General features: G+C 43.1%; 1 protein-coding gene across 11 annotated transcripts in view; it reads left to right on the top strand.

The window, feature by feature from the left end:
* The window catches only part of mprip.L (myosin phosphatase Rho interacting protein L homeolog), a 109,327-nt gene that overhangs the window by 28,667 nt on the left and 67,070 nt on the right, over window positions 1–13,590 (top strand). For all 11 annotated transcript variants that reach the window (XM_041575799.1, XM_041575800.1, XM_041575795.1 and 8 more), the window contains exons 2-3: window positions 2,682–2,759; window positions 9,183–9,248. In XM_041575799.1, coding sequence (XP_041431733.1) covers window positions 2,682–2,759; window positions 9,183–9,248 — 144 coding nt within the window. The remainder of the gene's footprint in view (window positions 1–2,681; window positions 2,760–9,182; window positions 9,249–13,590) is intronic.

Below are 13,590 nucleotides of genomic sequence, written 5' to 3'. Positions count from 1 at the left end.
AATGAGGGTGGGTGTGTCCTAACAGTTCCTGCCAGAAGCAAAGTAAGAGAGGGACAGCCAATCACAGCCCTGCAGTCACACAAGCAAAGGCAGACTTCAGTTCCCTGTCAGGTCAGCCTAGCTGCTTATTGGTTCCTGTCCTACAGTGCAGTGTGCTAAGTGGACTCCCCTGCACATCCCGGGAAAGGAGGTCGTAGGAAGTGAAACAGATGGGCGGGACTATCATGGTTTTTGCAGAAATTCTCAGAAAACAACTTTACAACAACTTTACAACATTCCTTCTATATCTAAAAGAGTTTAAGGCATTGGTACATTCTTGTGTTTTTTTTTTACATAGGTCTCCTTTAAGGGTTACTTTTCCTTTAATGGTTTTCATGAATTAATTTTCGTGGTAGCTGGTGGCACCGGTACAATGTCCTCAGGACTTGTTCTTAATGTTCTATAACTTATATTTCACCAAACGATTCGTTCTCTGTTACTTTTTCTTGGGAAATGTTAATGGCTTCTGAAGAAATACAAAGATTTCCCAGAATGCGATGATTTAACAATTCATTTGGACAAATTTTGTTGCTATGGCGTTGGCATTCTGTCCTGTGCGTGCCTGTCATGAAACCGTACAGGGAAGCTGTTCTTGGTTCTAATACAGTGATTAGTCAGGTTATGTGACCCTTTTGAACCTTCCCAACTTCTGGAAGCTACCATCTATTGATACAATGGTGTACTATGTGTTCTTAGCGTCATCTGTTATTGTAGGACTTCTGACTCTTGGCTTTGGCTCCAATCAGATCCTATCCATGTACATTTTCTCTCTCTCTAGCCCCTGTGACTCTAATGCCTGGCTCCTCGGTGCTTCCAGCTGTAAGAACCCATGACCCTTGCTCCTCTTCATCTATTCATATAGTTATTTCTGCCATAAATACTCTTTTCACAGTAGTTTGAGTGATGTTTTATGCATGTTCTATGTCTGTCATCTGGCTTCCTATTACTCCATAACATATATTCATTCACTCATTCATCCCTGGATCCCAACCTTTTTAAGCAGATCCATCAGTTACTGTCTGTTCTTTGGCCTTAAAGGAAAACTAACCCCTTCCCTACGAGAGAGAGTACCCATCTAATAGCCCCTATTGCCCCCACTTCTTCTCCACATAGCCCACTGCTTAAAAAAGTGTTGCAGAAAGTTGCACAGACCTCTCCATGCGCATCCCTTGGGCTATCTATTGAGCTTTCCAGCAGACCAAACTGGCTCCAACTGCGCATGTGTGAAAAAGCTTAGTGTTGGCGGTCCTTTAGCAAACATATTTGAAAACAGAGAAGATGCACCTGTGAGCTCTGCTGCTCTACTCTGCATGGAGAGGTCTGCGTGACTTTCTGAAACACTTGTTTAAGTACTGGGAGGAAAGTGGTAATGCAAGCCATCTGTTCATGTAGATCTGTAGGTCCTACCAGCTGGCTCTTTAGTACTGGGCAAACTATTCAAGTGGGTCCTACAGCCCTAAATTTTAACATTTTTAGTGGTATTATGATCCCTGAGTACTTGCAGGACATCAATTTATATCCAAGATACTCTGCTATCCAAGATATATGGCAGTGCTTTATTAATGCATCCTTATTCTGTGCCTCCTTTGTATTCATCATTTAGTTGCCTAAACTCTAAGCAATTGCATCTCAGACAGAGGTTCTTCATCCCTACCGATCTATAACTGAAGAACTCATGGTACCTAATTAGAGTTCTCCCGTCTATTATGATGACCTGTCATAATAAGAACAAGAACTTTTGGATTGGGTTGGGTTTGCCAACTCTTCCAGGTCTCTGCTATTTTTATAAGGACGGCAAAACAACAAAAATCTATTTACTGTAAATGAGGGCCTTGCAGCTAAGTGCCCATCCTAGCCCATCCCATCAGCTCTGGAAGCCAAAACATTCAAATTGTGGGACACCGCAGTGGTAAGCATGTCTACAGTTTATGCCCTTTGGTTACAGTGAAATCAATCTCCTAAGATATCCATCCTCTGATTGGCTAAAATGGGCAAATAGCGTCAAGTCAATCAACAAAATGGGTTTATGTGCCGTGTAAACATTTTTTTGTGCTTCCTCTCCGCACAGCCTGGCCGCAAAGTAAACAGTTTAGAAGAGCGTCTTCCATCACATAGACCTTATATAGTCATACATCTCCCTGTAGCCTGGTCTGAGTGACGAGAGGTCCTTTGCCCATTGGAAAGCCATGCATTTTATATGTTACAGTCACATGTATGTTAGACAGATCTGCATCTTTGCTACGCAGACAGACTGTTTGGGCTGTGCAATGCACTGTGTGTCTGTTGCTGACTAATCCTCCTGTCTGAGCTACAAGTTGCTGCTTAGTATCAGATCTTTCTTTGTCGTATAAATCATGCCAAGTGCTTCCTGCTGGTCCCTCTCTGCTTGTCACTGGTTGGCTTCTATTCAGGTGTTCCTGTCCCATCTGATGCGGAGCAGAACTCAGTGCTGCTCATCTGTATATACAGGTGATACGATAAACCTTTTAGCTCTGGCTGCAAACTTTAACCCCCTGTGTCCACACGATTGTGGCCCTTTTAGCTTTGGAATTCTCATCACCTGTCTGTGGCCAGCCAATGAGAGTTATAGTTCAGTAGTACTGTCTATCTCACATGCTTTGTGTTTTTCACCTCTCTTACAGGCGAAGCCCATTTATGGAGGATGGCTGCTGCTGGCTCCAGAGGGGACGGACTTTGACAATCCAATGCATAGATCCCGGGTAAGGAGGCAGAGATTATGGACCTGTTTTATTGCTCCGTATAGAGCAGGGATGTGGGAAGTATAGCCTTTATGGTGGCGGCACACGGGGATATAAGTCGCCAAGCGACAAATCTTCTCTGCTGTGGGCGACTAATCTCCCTAAAACACAAGAATGCGAATCGCCGGTGGGATGGCATACTGTACGTATCTCTTCTGTTTTCCGAAGTTGCCTCATGAGGAAACTTGGTGCGACTCCGGAAAACAGTGTGACACATAAGTCATCCCGCCGGTGATTCGCATTCTTGCTGACGGGAAGGCATTTCAGGGAGATTAGTTGCCAGCAGTAGAGAAGATTTGTCACTTGGCGACTAGTCTCCCCCGTGTGCCACCATCCTTAGTATCGTTGAGCCACAGTACCCAGCATTTTCTCATATCATTTCCTTTGGCTTTCTAGGGATTCTGGTTATTATAGTTTAACCACTGTTGGCTTCAGTAATAATCTCATTTGCAGCTGAATGCACTTTTCTGAAAACCATTAAAAATTGGTGTTGAGGTTATATGTAAATGATTGAAATTGAAAGCAGTGTTTGGTTATCACTTAATGTTGTCTGGTTCTTAAAACAATGTTGTTTCAGAAGTCAAAACCAGCTGAACAGAGATAAAAACATAATTCAGTAGCAATTACCTTAAAAAAAAAAAAACAACTTTAAAACAATTGACTTTTTAAAAATAACATATATTGGCAAGTTTCCTAGAATGACATTTTCAAAACAAAAAAGGTAAGAGGTGTTACAGTTCCTCTTTGAGGTTGATTCTTGTAGTAGAAGCCGGGTTTTACTTAGGTACTTTCAAATGGTGCATGTTCTTCAAATATTTGACTTTTTAAAGCATAGAAGTTTTAAAATATACATGAATTTAAAAAAGTAAAGTTATATCCATTTAAAAGGCAGCTAAAGCCTCAGAGACCTGTGTGCTTAATATTTTAGGACTTTTGCACAAAGCTGCTATAGCAGTTCACAAGTATGGTGCTTCAATTTAGATAAAAGGACCAGTAAAACCAAAAAATTAAGAGAACAGGTTTGATCAGGTGTAAATTCTTATTTTGCGTCCTGTACATTGAAGAAACATTTCTATGAAGTGGACCCCCTAGATTTTTAATTTCTGTGTTTGATTTAAGCTCTTCTGTGTTCAGCCATATATTTATCTGGCGTTGAAAAAAAAGCCTGTATAATCTATGGTGTGTTCAGTTGAGCCTTGGATAATCTGCTTTTATTGGCTGCTCCCAAAAGCACTAGACGATCTACAGGCATTTCCAGTTAAAAAACGTCGATGCTTTTCTTTAAAAGGTGCCCACATTCTGACTAAGTGAACCAGTGTCAATGCTTTTGGTTTTTATTTATTTTTTAAATTTTCTGGTGTTACTTTTCCTTTAAAGAGAAAACAGCGGTTTCTGAAAACCTAATCGACAGACCGTCTATATCCTATTAAGTCTATTTACAAACATTTGAAATTGGCCTATACATATCAGTAAATATTGTGCTTTTTACAACTTTTCTCTTGAGCCTCCATTTTGTGAAGTTCTTGTGCTCCCTCATTGATCACCTGACAGGAAACTGTGCCTTGGTTTGTGTGTGAGCGCAGTGCCTCCTATGAGCCTTGTGCAATCAGTGGTGTCACTTCCAGGGGAGCATCGGGACCCGACCCTCGCAAAAAACGTCTCTGCTCTTTCATGTCTCCCATGATGCCTCTGCATCCCTCACAGTGTCCTGTCAGCCATTTTGCCCCAGATTTGTGTATCGTGTTGCCACCTTTCCTCCCGACTAACTCCAGGCAGGGAGGTGGGACCGTGACATAGCAGGGAGTGACGTTACAGGAATGGGATATGACTTTGTGTGGTGCTATGACATGGCGGTTTGCCGATCGCTATGTCGGCCTCAAGGAATCCTGCCTGGTTTTCCTAATTTGTAAAACCGGGCAGGCAGTTTTGACCTGGACAGCTCTTCAAAAAAACTGGCTGTCCAAGTCAAAACCGGACAGGTGGCAACCATAGTTGTGTTTGTGTGTGGTCTCCTAGTGAAGCCCTAGTCTGAATATAGTATAATCCATGGAGTCACCTCTTAGAGACCTGTGCTCTGCACATTACAGAGCTATAACGAGATGAATTATGTGTTACTGTTAGACCCAGGGTCAACATCAGCCCAGTTCTGCTAAAAGGGTTAAACCCTGCTCCTGTTCCTTAAGCCCCCTCTCAGTTTCCATCGGAGCCGACGGTTGCTGAAGTATCTCATCGCATTTCAGCTTTGTTTTTTCCTGCCTCTGACCTCACTGGCTAATAACAGATTAAATTTAGTAGACTCACCAATATAAACGCCAGCGTTTCGGGGATTACGCAGCATCAAACAGGGAGAGAGCCAAACCCACATAACTCTGCAATAGACAAATTGTTTCCACCAATTATTCATACATGGCGTAAAGCCCCTCCAACGATGACATGGACAGCCACCTCCTCCTAATGGCTATTGATCGTTTTTCCCATGCCCAGTGAGTTTTTATTTAAAATAACACGAGATGACAACTTTTTTTTAGTAGGTGCAGGATTTTTATTCAGATTAAGTAAAACTAAGTACTTTGGGTGTTGCAGATGTGGTGCAGAGGTGTGTTTTGGACTTAACCCATGGCAAAAAATCAGATTTTTTCTTTCATCATTCCGATAGGTTTGACCAGTAAACGCAGACTTCTGATTGGTTGCTGCATGCCACTGGATTGCAGTAAACTCTGGCCATTTTATTCTAAAGACAAGAAAAGCAAATCATTGTGGGTGGCAAATTGTTAGGCAACCCCAGTGACTTTTGATGCTTACTTCACCCACAGCCGGTGCCCCAGCATCCTCTGCACATAAAATGGCAAAGATTTGCTGGGGCGCTGAAAGAGCCTGAATACAGGACAGTACTACGGCCCTGGGGAGGACTGCATCATATTGCCAATATGGCCCTTGGCCAACGTTTTCTAACCTGCCCTTTTGATTGGCCGTTGAGAAGCTGCCAATTCAGTCTTGGAGGGCCAAGTTGGCCGCTTTTATTGGCTCATATATGGTCAGAATTCAGCACAGAACTGTAGAAATTCCCTGGCTTCTCTAACACAAGACTGTGGGGAGTATACACCCCAAAAAGCCAATGCTGCTTGACAGCTTTGCTCAGTGCATTGTAGGCGGCAGCTTTTTTCTAAATAAAATCCCTGTACCATGTTTTATTACACAGTGCCCTTGTTGTTCTGTTTGACCTTGGGTGGCCAAAGCCTTTGCTCTTCTGCTGAACAATAAACTTTTGTATTCAGGCTTGCTGGGCCACATAACTCCTGTAAATTTCTCTTCTCCCGTCGTCTGACCTGTTTGCAAAGAGCCACTGGGAAAAAAGCACATTTTAGGCCATGATCAGGAGATCTTTTATCCTTTTCATCCTGCATGTGAAACATGAAGCTTCTCTTTATTCGAGTTAGTCTCCCTTCTGTAAAGCGCTGCCTTAAATGGGCATCAAAAGAATGGGAGCTGTGAGCTGTGACCAGTAAAAGAGCAGGAGAGCTGCCGCTGAACGGTATTAGAATGGCTTCCCAGGAGCAGGTCGGGTGCCAGGTCACCGTTTGTCAGCACTATGTGACAAACCTTCATGGACAACCAATGGCAGAAATTTCCATCGAACAGGCACTCCTAGATGCACAAATCTCTCTATGTCGGGCCCAGTCTCAAGGGGTTTTGGTTTTCTGGATAGTCAGAATATTAAAGATGGATGACTATAAGGCAGGGGACCCCAACTTTTTATTACCCATGAGCCACATTCAAATGTAAAAAGAATTGGGGAGCAACAGAAGCATGAAAAAGTCCTTGAGGATGTGAAATAAGAGGTGTGATTGGCTATTTGTAGCCTCTATGTGGACTGACAGCCTACAGGAGGCTCTGTTTGGCATTGCAACTGTTTTTTATGCAACCAAAACTCACCTCCAAGTCTAGAATTTAAAAATGAGCACCTGCTTTGAGTTCACTGGGAGCAACATCCAAAGGGTCGATGAGCAACATGTGGCTCACGAGCCACTGGTTGGGCATCACTTCTGTAAGAGGACATTTTAACCTAAACTGTGGCCTGAAAAGAATGTCTGGAAAGCATGCAGAGGGTGTCCCATGGGGCCCAGGTCCTAGTAGGCCCCAGTTGATATAAATTCGCACAAGTCCTCTCTTATTTGCACCATCTGCGTCTATCAAACGTATACCATTTTCTATTTATTGGAGAGTGGGACCTGGATTTCATGTTTTCTGGTGGGCCCAATGAGGCCTAGACCCTAAAACCCTCTGTTTTGGTCCCATATACACAGAGAGGCAATATTGGGGGTGCTTGGTAAACAATGCTCTTGATATTGGCATGTGGAATGCTCATCATAATTTTAAACAGGACTTATTCCACCTCTAGGCCCAGAATGCACTGAAGATGCACCTGTTGCACCTTTTCCAGTTCCAATTTCTAGCTGAGCCAACCAACCAACCTATGACCTGGTTTGGAATCCTACTTTCGCTTAATCTACTTGGCAGATGACTGTGACTATCCCAATGGATCGGCCAAATCGGTTAATGTACTCAACCTGCCTGATGAAGAGAGTAAATCTGAGTTCATGACAAACGTCATCTCTGTGGACGGTTTTTTTTATTCAGCCAAATTGCTTTAATGTAGAGCACGACCAGCAGCTAGTGTGAGGCTACATTTAGCTCCCCAAAGAGGGCCTCCTATGGGTGTTGTGGGTGCAAGTGAGTGAGCCATTGTGTACCAGAGTGGTCTCCTGAGTTGCATTTATGCAGAGCTACATTTGGGGATGGTATGGTCTCTTTAGGGGCTTGGACACCCCACCCACCTACCAATATCCCCTTGGAAATACGTCTGTAGTCAACTCCCTCTTTGAACTTTTCCACCGGGCCTTCTCCTGAACATCTGACTCGGGCCTATAATACTCATTGAAAAGTCTTTGTTCTTGACAAATAGGTAATATTTGGGTGATGTATTCTGTCTGCCAAGGGGGGTTCTCGTTTTTATAAACACGCGTTGCACAGTATCTATTACTCGGATCAGCTGTTCTGTTCAGGCTCAAGAGAGCAGCGCCTGACTCATTGAAAACCACACAGGCAGCATGACCACAATTCCCCCGACTCTTGAGTCACTATGTGTGATGGCTTAACCGATAGGGAAATGTCGGCAGGTTAATAAATAACACATGATAGCCCGATGTATAGCATGCCTGTAGTGGAGAATATAAACCTTCCTGCAATGCAACCGATACAGATAGAGGGACACCTCTCAACTGGCCCCTAACTCCCACTTTTATTCTACACTTACTCTTGGGCCGCTGTAGATTTAATGGGCAGTCAGAGCTATTAAATACTGTACTTTATGGTGGGATGAGTCCTTCTAACACACCAACCCTTATTTTATTTTAATAATATTGTTATATAAAAGAGATACTGACATCAGACTTTTTTTATTTTTTTTACTTTTATAATAACATTTGCTTGCTATATATTATTTTAATAGTATTTGCCCAATGCTTTTACATTACCTATCTGATCCCCCCCCATGTTCCTCTGTAAGGGGGTTGTCATATTTGTGCAAAATTAGTCCGTTGGCATTAGAAACTCTGACAGGTTGAGAAGGGACAGTCAGGTTGGCAAAACAGTCAGGTTTAGGAACTTCAAGTAACAAACATATGCCTGAAAAAGATCAACATGACCCGTAGGTAACTTTTAATGTACATTAATATTTTGAATAGTAGTTTTTTAGTGTCAATATCACTTTAAGTATGGTTTACGAATTGTCTTACCTCACCGATGGTTATATTTTAAAGAAATTGTAAAGAAAGTCTGGTGGCATGGTACCCACCCATATGTAATAAAAATGCATAAAATAAATGCACCCAGGAGCTAAGTTGAAAATGTATTTTATTAAAATATATCTAATTTATGTAATCAATGAATACAGGATGCTGTGGGCAAAGCCAGGAGGGAGAATGCTGTGGGCACTGCTGGGGAGGGGGGAATGCTGTGGGCACTGCCAGGGAGGGGGGGAATGCTGTGGGCACTGGTGGAGGGGAGAATGCTGTGGGCACTGCCGGGAGGGGAGAAAGCTGTGGGCACTGCCGGGGAGGGGGGGAATGCTGTGGACACTGGTGGAGGGGAGAATGCTGTGGGCACTGCCGCGGAGGGGAGAATACTGTGGCCACCGCTGGGGAAGGGGGTAATGCTGATGGCAATGCCGGGGATGGGCAGTGCCGGGAAGAATGGGAATGCTGTGGGCAGTGCCGGTGAGGGGGGAATCCTGTGGACACCACTGGGGAACGGGGGCCAGCCGGGAAGGATAATACAAGGTCAGTAAGAATAAAGCTGTTTTTATGTTTTTGTCTCCCCATGCAGAAATGGCAGCGAAGGTTCTTCATCCTGTACGAACATGGGCTTCTGAGATACGCACTGGACGAGATGGTAAGCTGTAACTTTAGTTTTGAACCATGTAAATGTATCGTCATTCTCAATCAGCTGTTGCCTGACTTAGGATCATAGCTTTTATAGTTCGGTATCACCCTTGAGGGTACCATCTGTTTAAGGGTTAATATGATTTCTAGATTAGTTTGCACTTACACTTAAGCCTGTGCTTTGTTTACATTTCTTGCCTTTGGTTAGTTATTAGGTTATGTCGGCCAATGAGATTTATACTTTAATTGTTCTTACTGCAGTGGACTGGTGAAAGCTAAGTGCTGATTGGTTGCTGAGTGACTGGGGATAGGTCTACACAAGTGTACTGGGTTCATTGGGCTTTGGTTTAACGGTAGGCATCACAGCTTTGTAGTTGTCTGTTGGCTGCCTTAATTACACATACTTACCAAGGTACACAGCCTGCGGCCCTTCAGCTGCTGCTAAAATATAACTCATTATCCTTGGCACCCGGCACTGGAAACCCTTGGCAGGGCTGCAGAACAATAGCTTACTGTCTTTCAGGGCACACAATATAAGCAAGGGGGTGCTGGGAGTTGTAGTTTAAGAGTCAGCAATAAGAACTCAAACAATTAATGTTCTGTGCTGTTCTTCCGCTGCACACAGTAACACGTTCCATAGGCTGGGCGCTTCTCAAAGCTTTCTGCCGAGTGTTTTTGGCTGGGTGTGAGCTTGTTATTAAAGGCAGAGTTGCACAGGAAAGCAATGAATCTTTAAATCACTTCTGTCTGCCAGTGCTCCATGGCACAGAGAGAACATTTCTCACATAACTGGGGGACTGTGTAAACGGCTGTCTGTACAAATGCCTGTGTATCCCCCACCCTGGAAGTCCGGGAAGACCGATGTAAGGCTGAGCCGGAGTAGTGCTGGGACCTTCGATAGTAAGCTCCAGGGACTTGTGTATATTTCTTTAAAGTGCTGCGTAAACATGTCGGTGCAATATAAATAAAGGGTAGTAAATATGACTTGGCAGGTTGTTATATTCCCTCTTTGTAGCCTGTGTGCTTAAAGTCATTGAGAGACTGTGGACATCAATCACTCCCGCATGAAACAACGTCCCTCTTCCTCGTATATAAGTTGTGAGAGAGCCACAGATCAGTGAGCTCTTAAGCAGCCAGCGGGTAGTTACAGTTAAAACCACCAGCCGAACCCATTAAGTGCAAATGACGGAAAGTGGGATTTATAAATGCTTTACAGCCCAGCAGCAATGGAATCCACAAGCCAATAAAAATGGGGGGAAAAAAAGGTTGGATGAGCCCACGGACTCCTGGACGCAGCAGTAAAAACTCTGTTCTCTGCCTTTTAGATGGAGCAGCTGTCACTGGCAATTATTCCAGGCTCCATTTGGGGCACGTCTAGTTTGGGTTTTGCTGTGGTGTCCTTTGCCTAAATGCATCTTCTCCCCTGTGTCCAGCATAGGCAGGGCCATCATCAGAAATCACAGGGCCCCGTACAACAACATTTTCAAGTTAAAGTGGACCTGTCACCCAGACATAAAAAGCTGTATAATAAAATCATTTTCAAATTAAACATAATTCTTTCTCATCTGTCAATCAAATATTGTCTGCCCCTCCTCTATGCCTTAGGCATAAAGGCGGGGCAAGCAATTACTTTCATTTTCCATTCAGCACTTCCTAGAGGTCTCTGCTCTCCCCATATCCCCCTAGTTCTCTTAACCATTTAATTGTTACCAGAGCATGGGGATGGACATCAGGTCCCCCATTCTGGTGCACCAACAAGATTCTGAGATGATGCAAGGCTTGTCTTAATAACTGTCCACAAAATGGCTCCTGCCTGCTTGCTATAATTATGAATTCCCAGACTGACAGAAACAAGATTCAAATAATTTATACAGTCTAATTAAAGTTTGTTTTGCTTGACTAACATGATAAAATAGGATTTGTAATAATTTTTTTGGGTAACGGGTCCCCTTTAAATACAATTGTTGGCCAGACCCCCCCCCCCACAAGTTATAATAAGTCATTGGTAGCTAGGGTCCCCCTTAAGTTAAAAGGAAACAAAAAACTTGTGGCCAGGGTCCCCCGTAAAAGATAAATAAAAAACATTGGTGGTCAGGGGTTTAAAAAAAAACAAAAAAAAAAAACACATTTGTGTTCAGTGGAACTTACTTTTAAAGGTCTTCTTCATTCTCCTCTTGTTCGGCTCCTTCTCCTCTTCTTTGGCTCAATTCGTCGGCTTTGGGGGTTTTTGGTGGCTTTCAGACCCTTTTGTCAGCGTTGGGTGTTTTCGGTGGCTTTTGAGCCCATTCGGTGGCGATTTCAGCGGATTTTGCTTAAAAACTGCCAGGCCCAGTACAGCTGTACCCACTGAATTAACTATAGAATAAAGAAAGGAGGCACACACCCTCTAAATAAAATACAGGGTGTTGATCCATAGCTCCCCATAAGGGTCTCCAAAAATAACTAAAGATAATCAGAAAATGGATAGCACACCCAATTAAAGAAAAATAAATTTATCACAAAAAAGAGAAAATATAACAAAAAAAAAATACAAAATAATACTTATGATTTCATTTGTGCCCCTGAAGAAAACCCTTAAGATAAAAACGCGTTGGGCTCACTAAGTATTATTTTGTATTTTTTTTTATATTTTCTCTTTTTTTGTGATGAATTTATTTTTGTTTAATTGGGTGTGCTATGCATTTTCTGATTATCTATACGTTGAATTAAGACCCATTATAGTTCAGCAACATCACTGCATAATTGCATTTAGTCAATAGGAGCTGCCGGCTGGGAAAGGGTTATGGTACATCAGAGGGAAATTGTTTTCAGATGCACACGTATGATATGAATGTAGGAGCATGTCTGTACGTGCGGCTCTACTATATAAGGAACAGTGTGCATTCTTCAGGCCCTTTTCTACAGACCTGCAGGTCTCTTTGCCGGCGCCAGCATAAAATATCTGCGTTCTTTGTCTGGGCCGCCAAATCTCTGTGTTGGCTGATTTGTTTTTTTATAATATTTATCTTATGCCAAGTCCTTCACGATTCCAGTGGTGTTTAAACTAGTACAGGTATGGGATCTGTTATCCGTAACCCCAGGTCCTACGCATTGTGGATAATACATGTATGCGAGTCTGGTATTTGAAAGGTTAATGGCTCATATGACGGTGCTGTCCTACTGCAGGACAGTGGTGCTCCGAGTGTGTAACCAAATCATGTGGAAGGCTCTGTTAAGGTTAGACAAAGTGGGCTAAATTATTAATGCATAGTGACACAATAATGTCTTGCATGAACCGCGTTGTTTCCCATCAACTGTGTACAGCAGTAGAGCCTTGCAAGGGCACATAGCTACCAACATTTGACAATAATTTTCTGGGGGTACATACTGGAACTACACTAAAAAGGGGGCATGAGGTGCCACACCTGCCTATTGGGCACCGTTATAGCTTTACTGTTGAACTAGGGTATTGAGTTCACTTGGAGTTAGCTGTCGACTGAGGGGATTCCACATGTACAATTGATGTATTTTGCCCAAATAATCTGTTTCTATATGGCAATCAGTATGTTGTTGATACAGCGGTCCCCAACCTTTTTTGGCATAGAGACCGGTGTAGAGCCAAATTTTTTTTTGCGAGGGGGGGGGGGGTCAGAAGCACGGGAGGGGTTGGCGTCCAATTCGGTGCGCCACATTAATTGGTCTCTAGGCTTGGCAGCCCAGTTCAAGAGTTCAAGACTGTCTGCGGCCCGGCGGTTGGGGACCCCTGTGTTAATAGACTTTAAAGGAGAAGGAACGTTACAGAGACAGTTTATTGCCAATAGATTAGCCACAATAGTACAAACTAGAATGATATTTTTATTCTGTAGAATGCTTTACCATACCTAAGTAAACAGCTCTAGAAACTCTTTGTTTAGGATAGAAGCTGCCATTTTAACTTGGTGTGACATCACTTCCTGTCTGAGTCTCTCCCTGCTCACTCATAGCTAGGGGGAGAGGGAGAGAGGAACAAACTGAGCATGCTCAAGCCCTAGCCCTTGAGGTTTAAGCTGAAAACAGGAAGTCTGATAAAGAAGCCCATGTGTACACAATAGAAGGAAAGAAATGCAGTGTTTCTTTTGACAGAGGACTCAGAGCAGCATTACTTTGAGGGTTTACTGGTGTATTTATGTAGACCTTTCTGATAAAGCTTACTTAGTTTTAACCTTTCCTTATCCTTTAAAACGGAGTATGGACCATTTGAGGTAGTTTAGTACCTGTATTTGGACACTTCCACTATCTGTCACTTCCCCCCCCCCCCCATTCCCCCGATGGAAATAAGGATAACATAGGTTATGGAATTATATTGTCCTACTATACCGTCTTAAAATAACCAA

The sequence above is a fragment of the Xenopus laevis genome, chromosome 9_10L, assembly GCF_017654675.1.
Source record: "Xenopus laevis strain J_2021 chromosome 9_10L, Xenopus_laevis_v10.1, whole genome shotgun sequence".
NCBI lineage: Eukaryota > Metazoa > Chordata > Amphibia > Anura > Pipidae > Xenopus > Xenopus laevis.
This window is presented reverse-complemented; position numbering and strand designations above follow the sequence as displayed.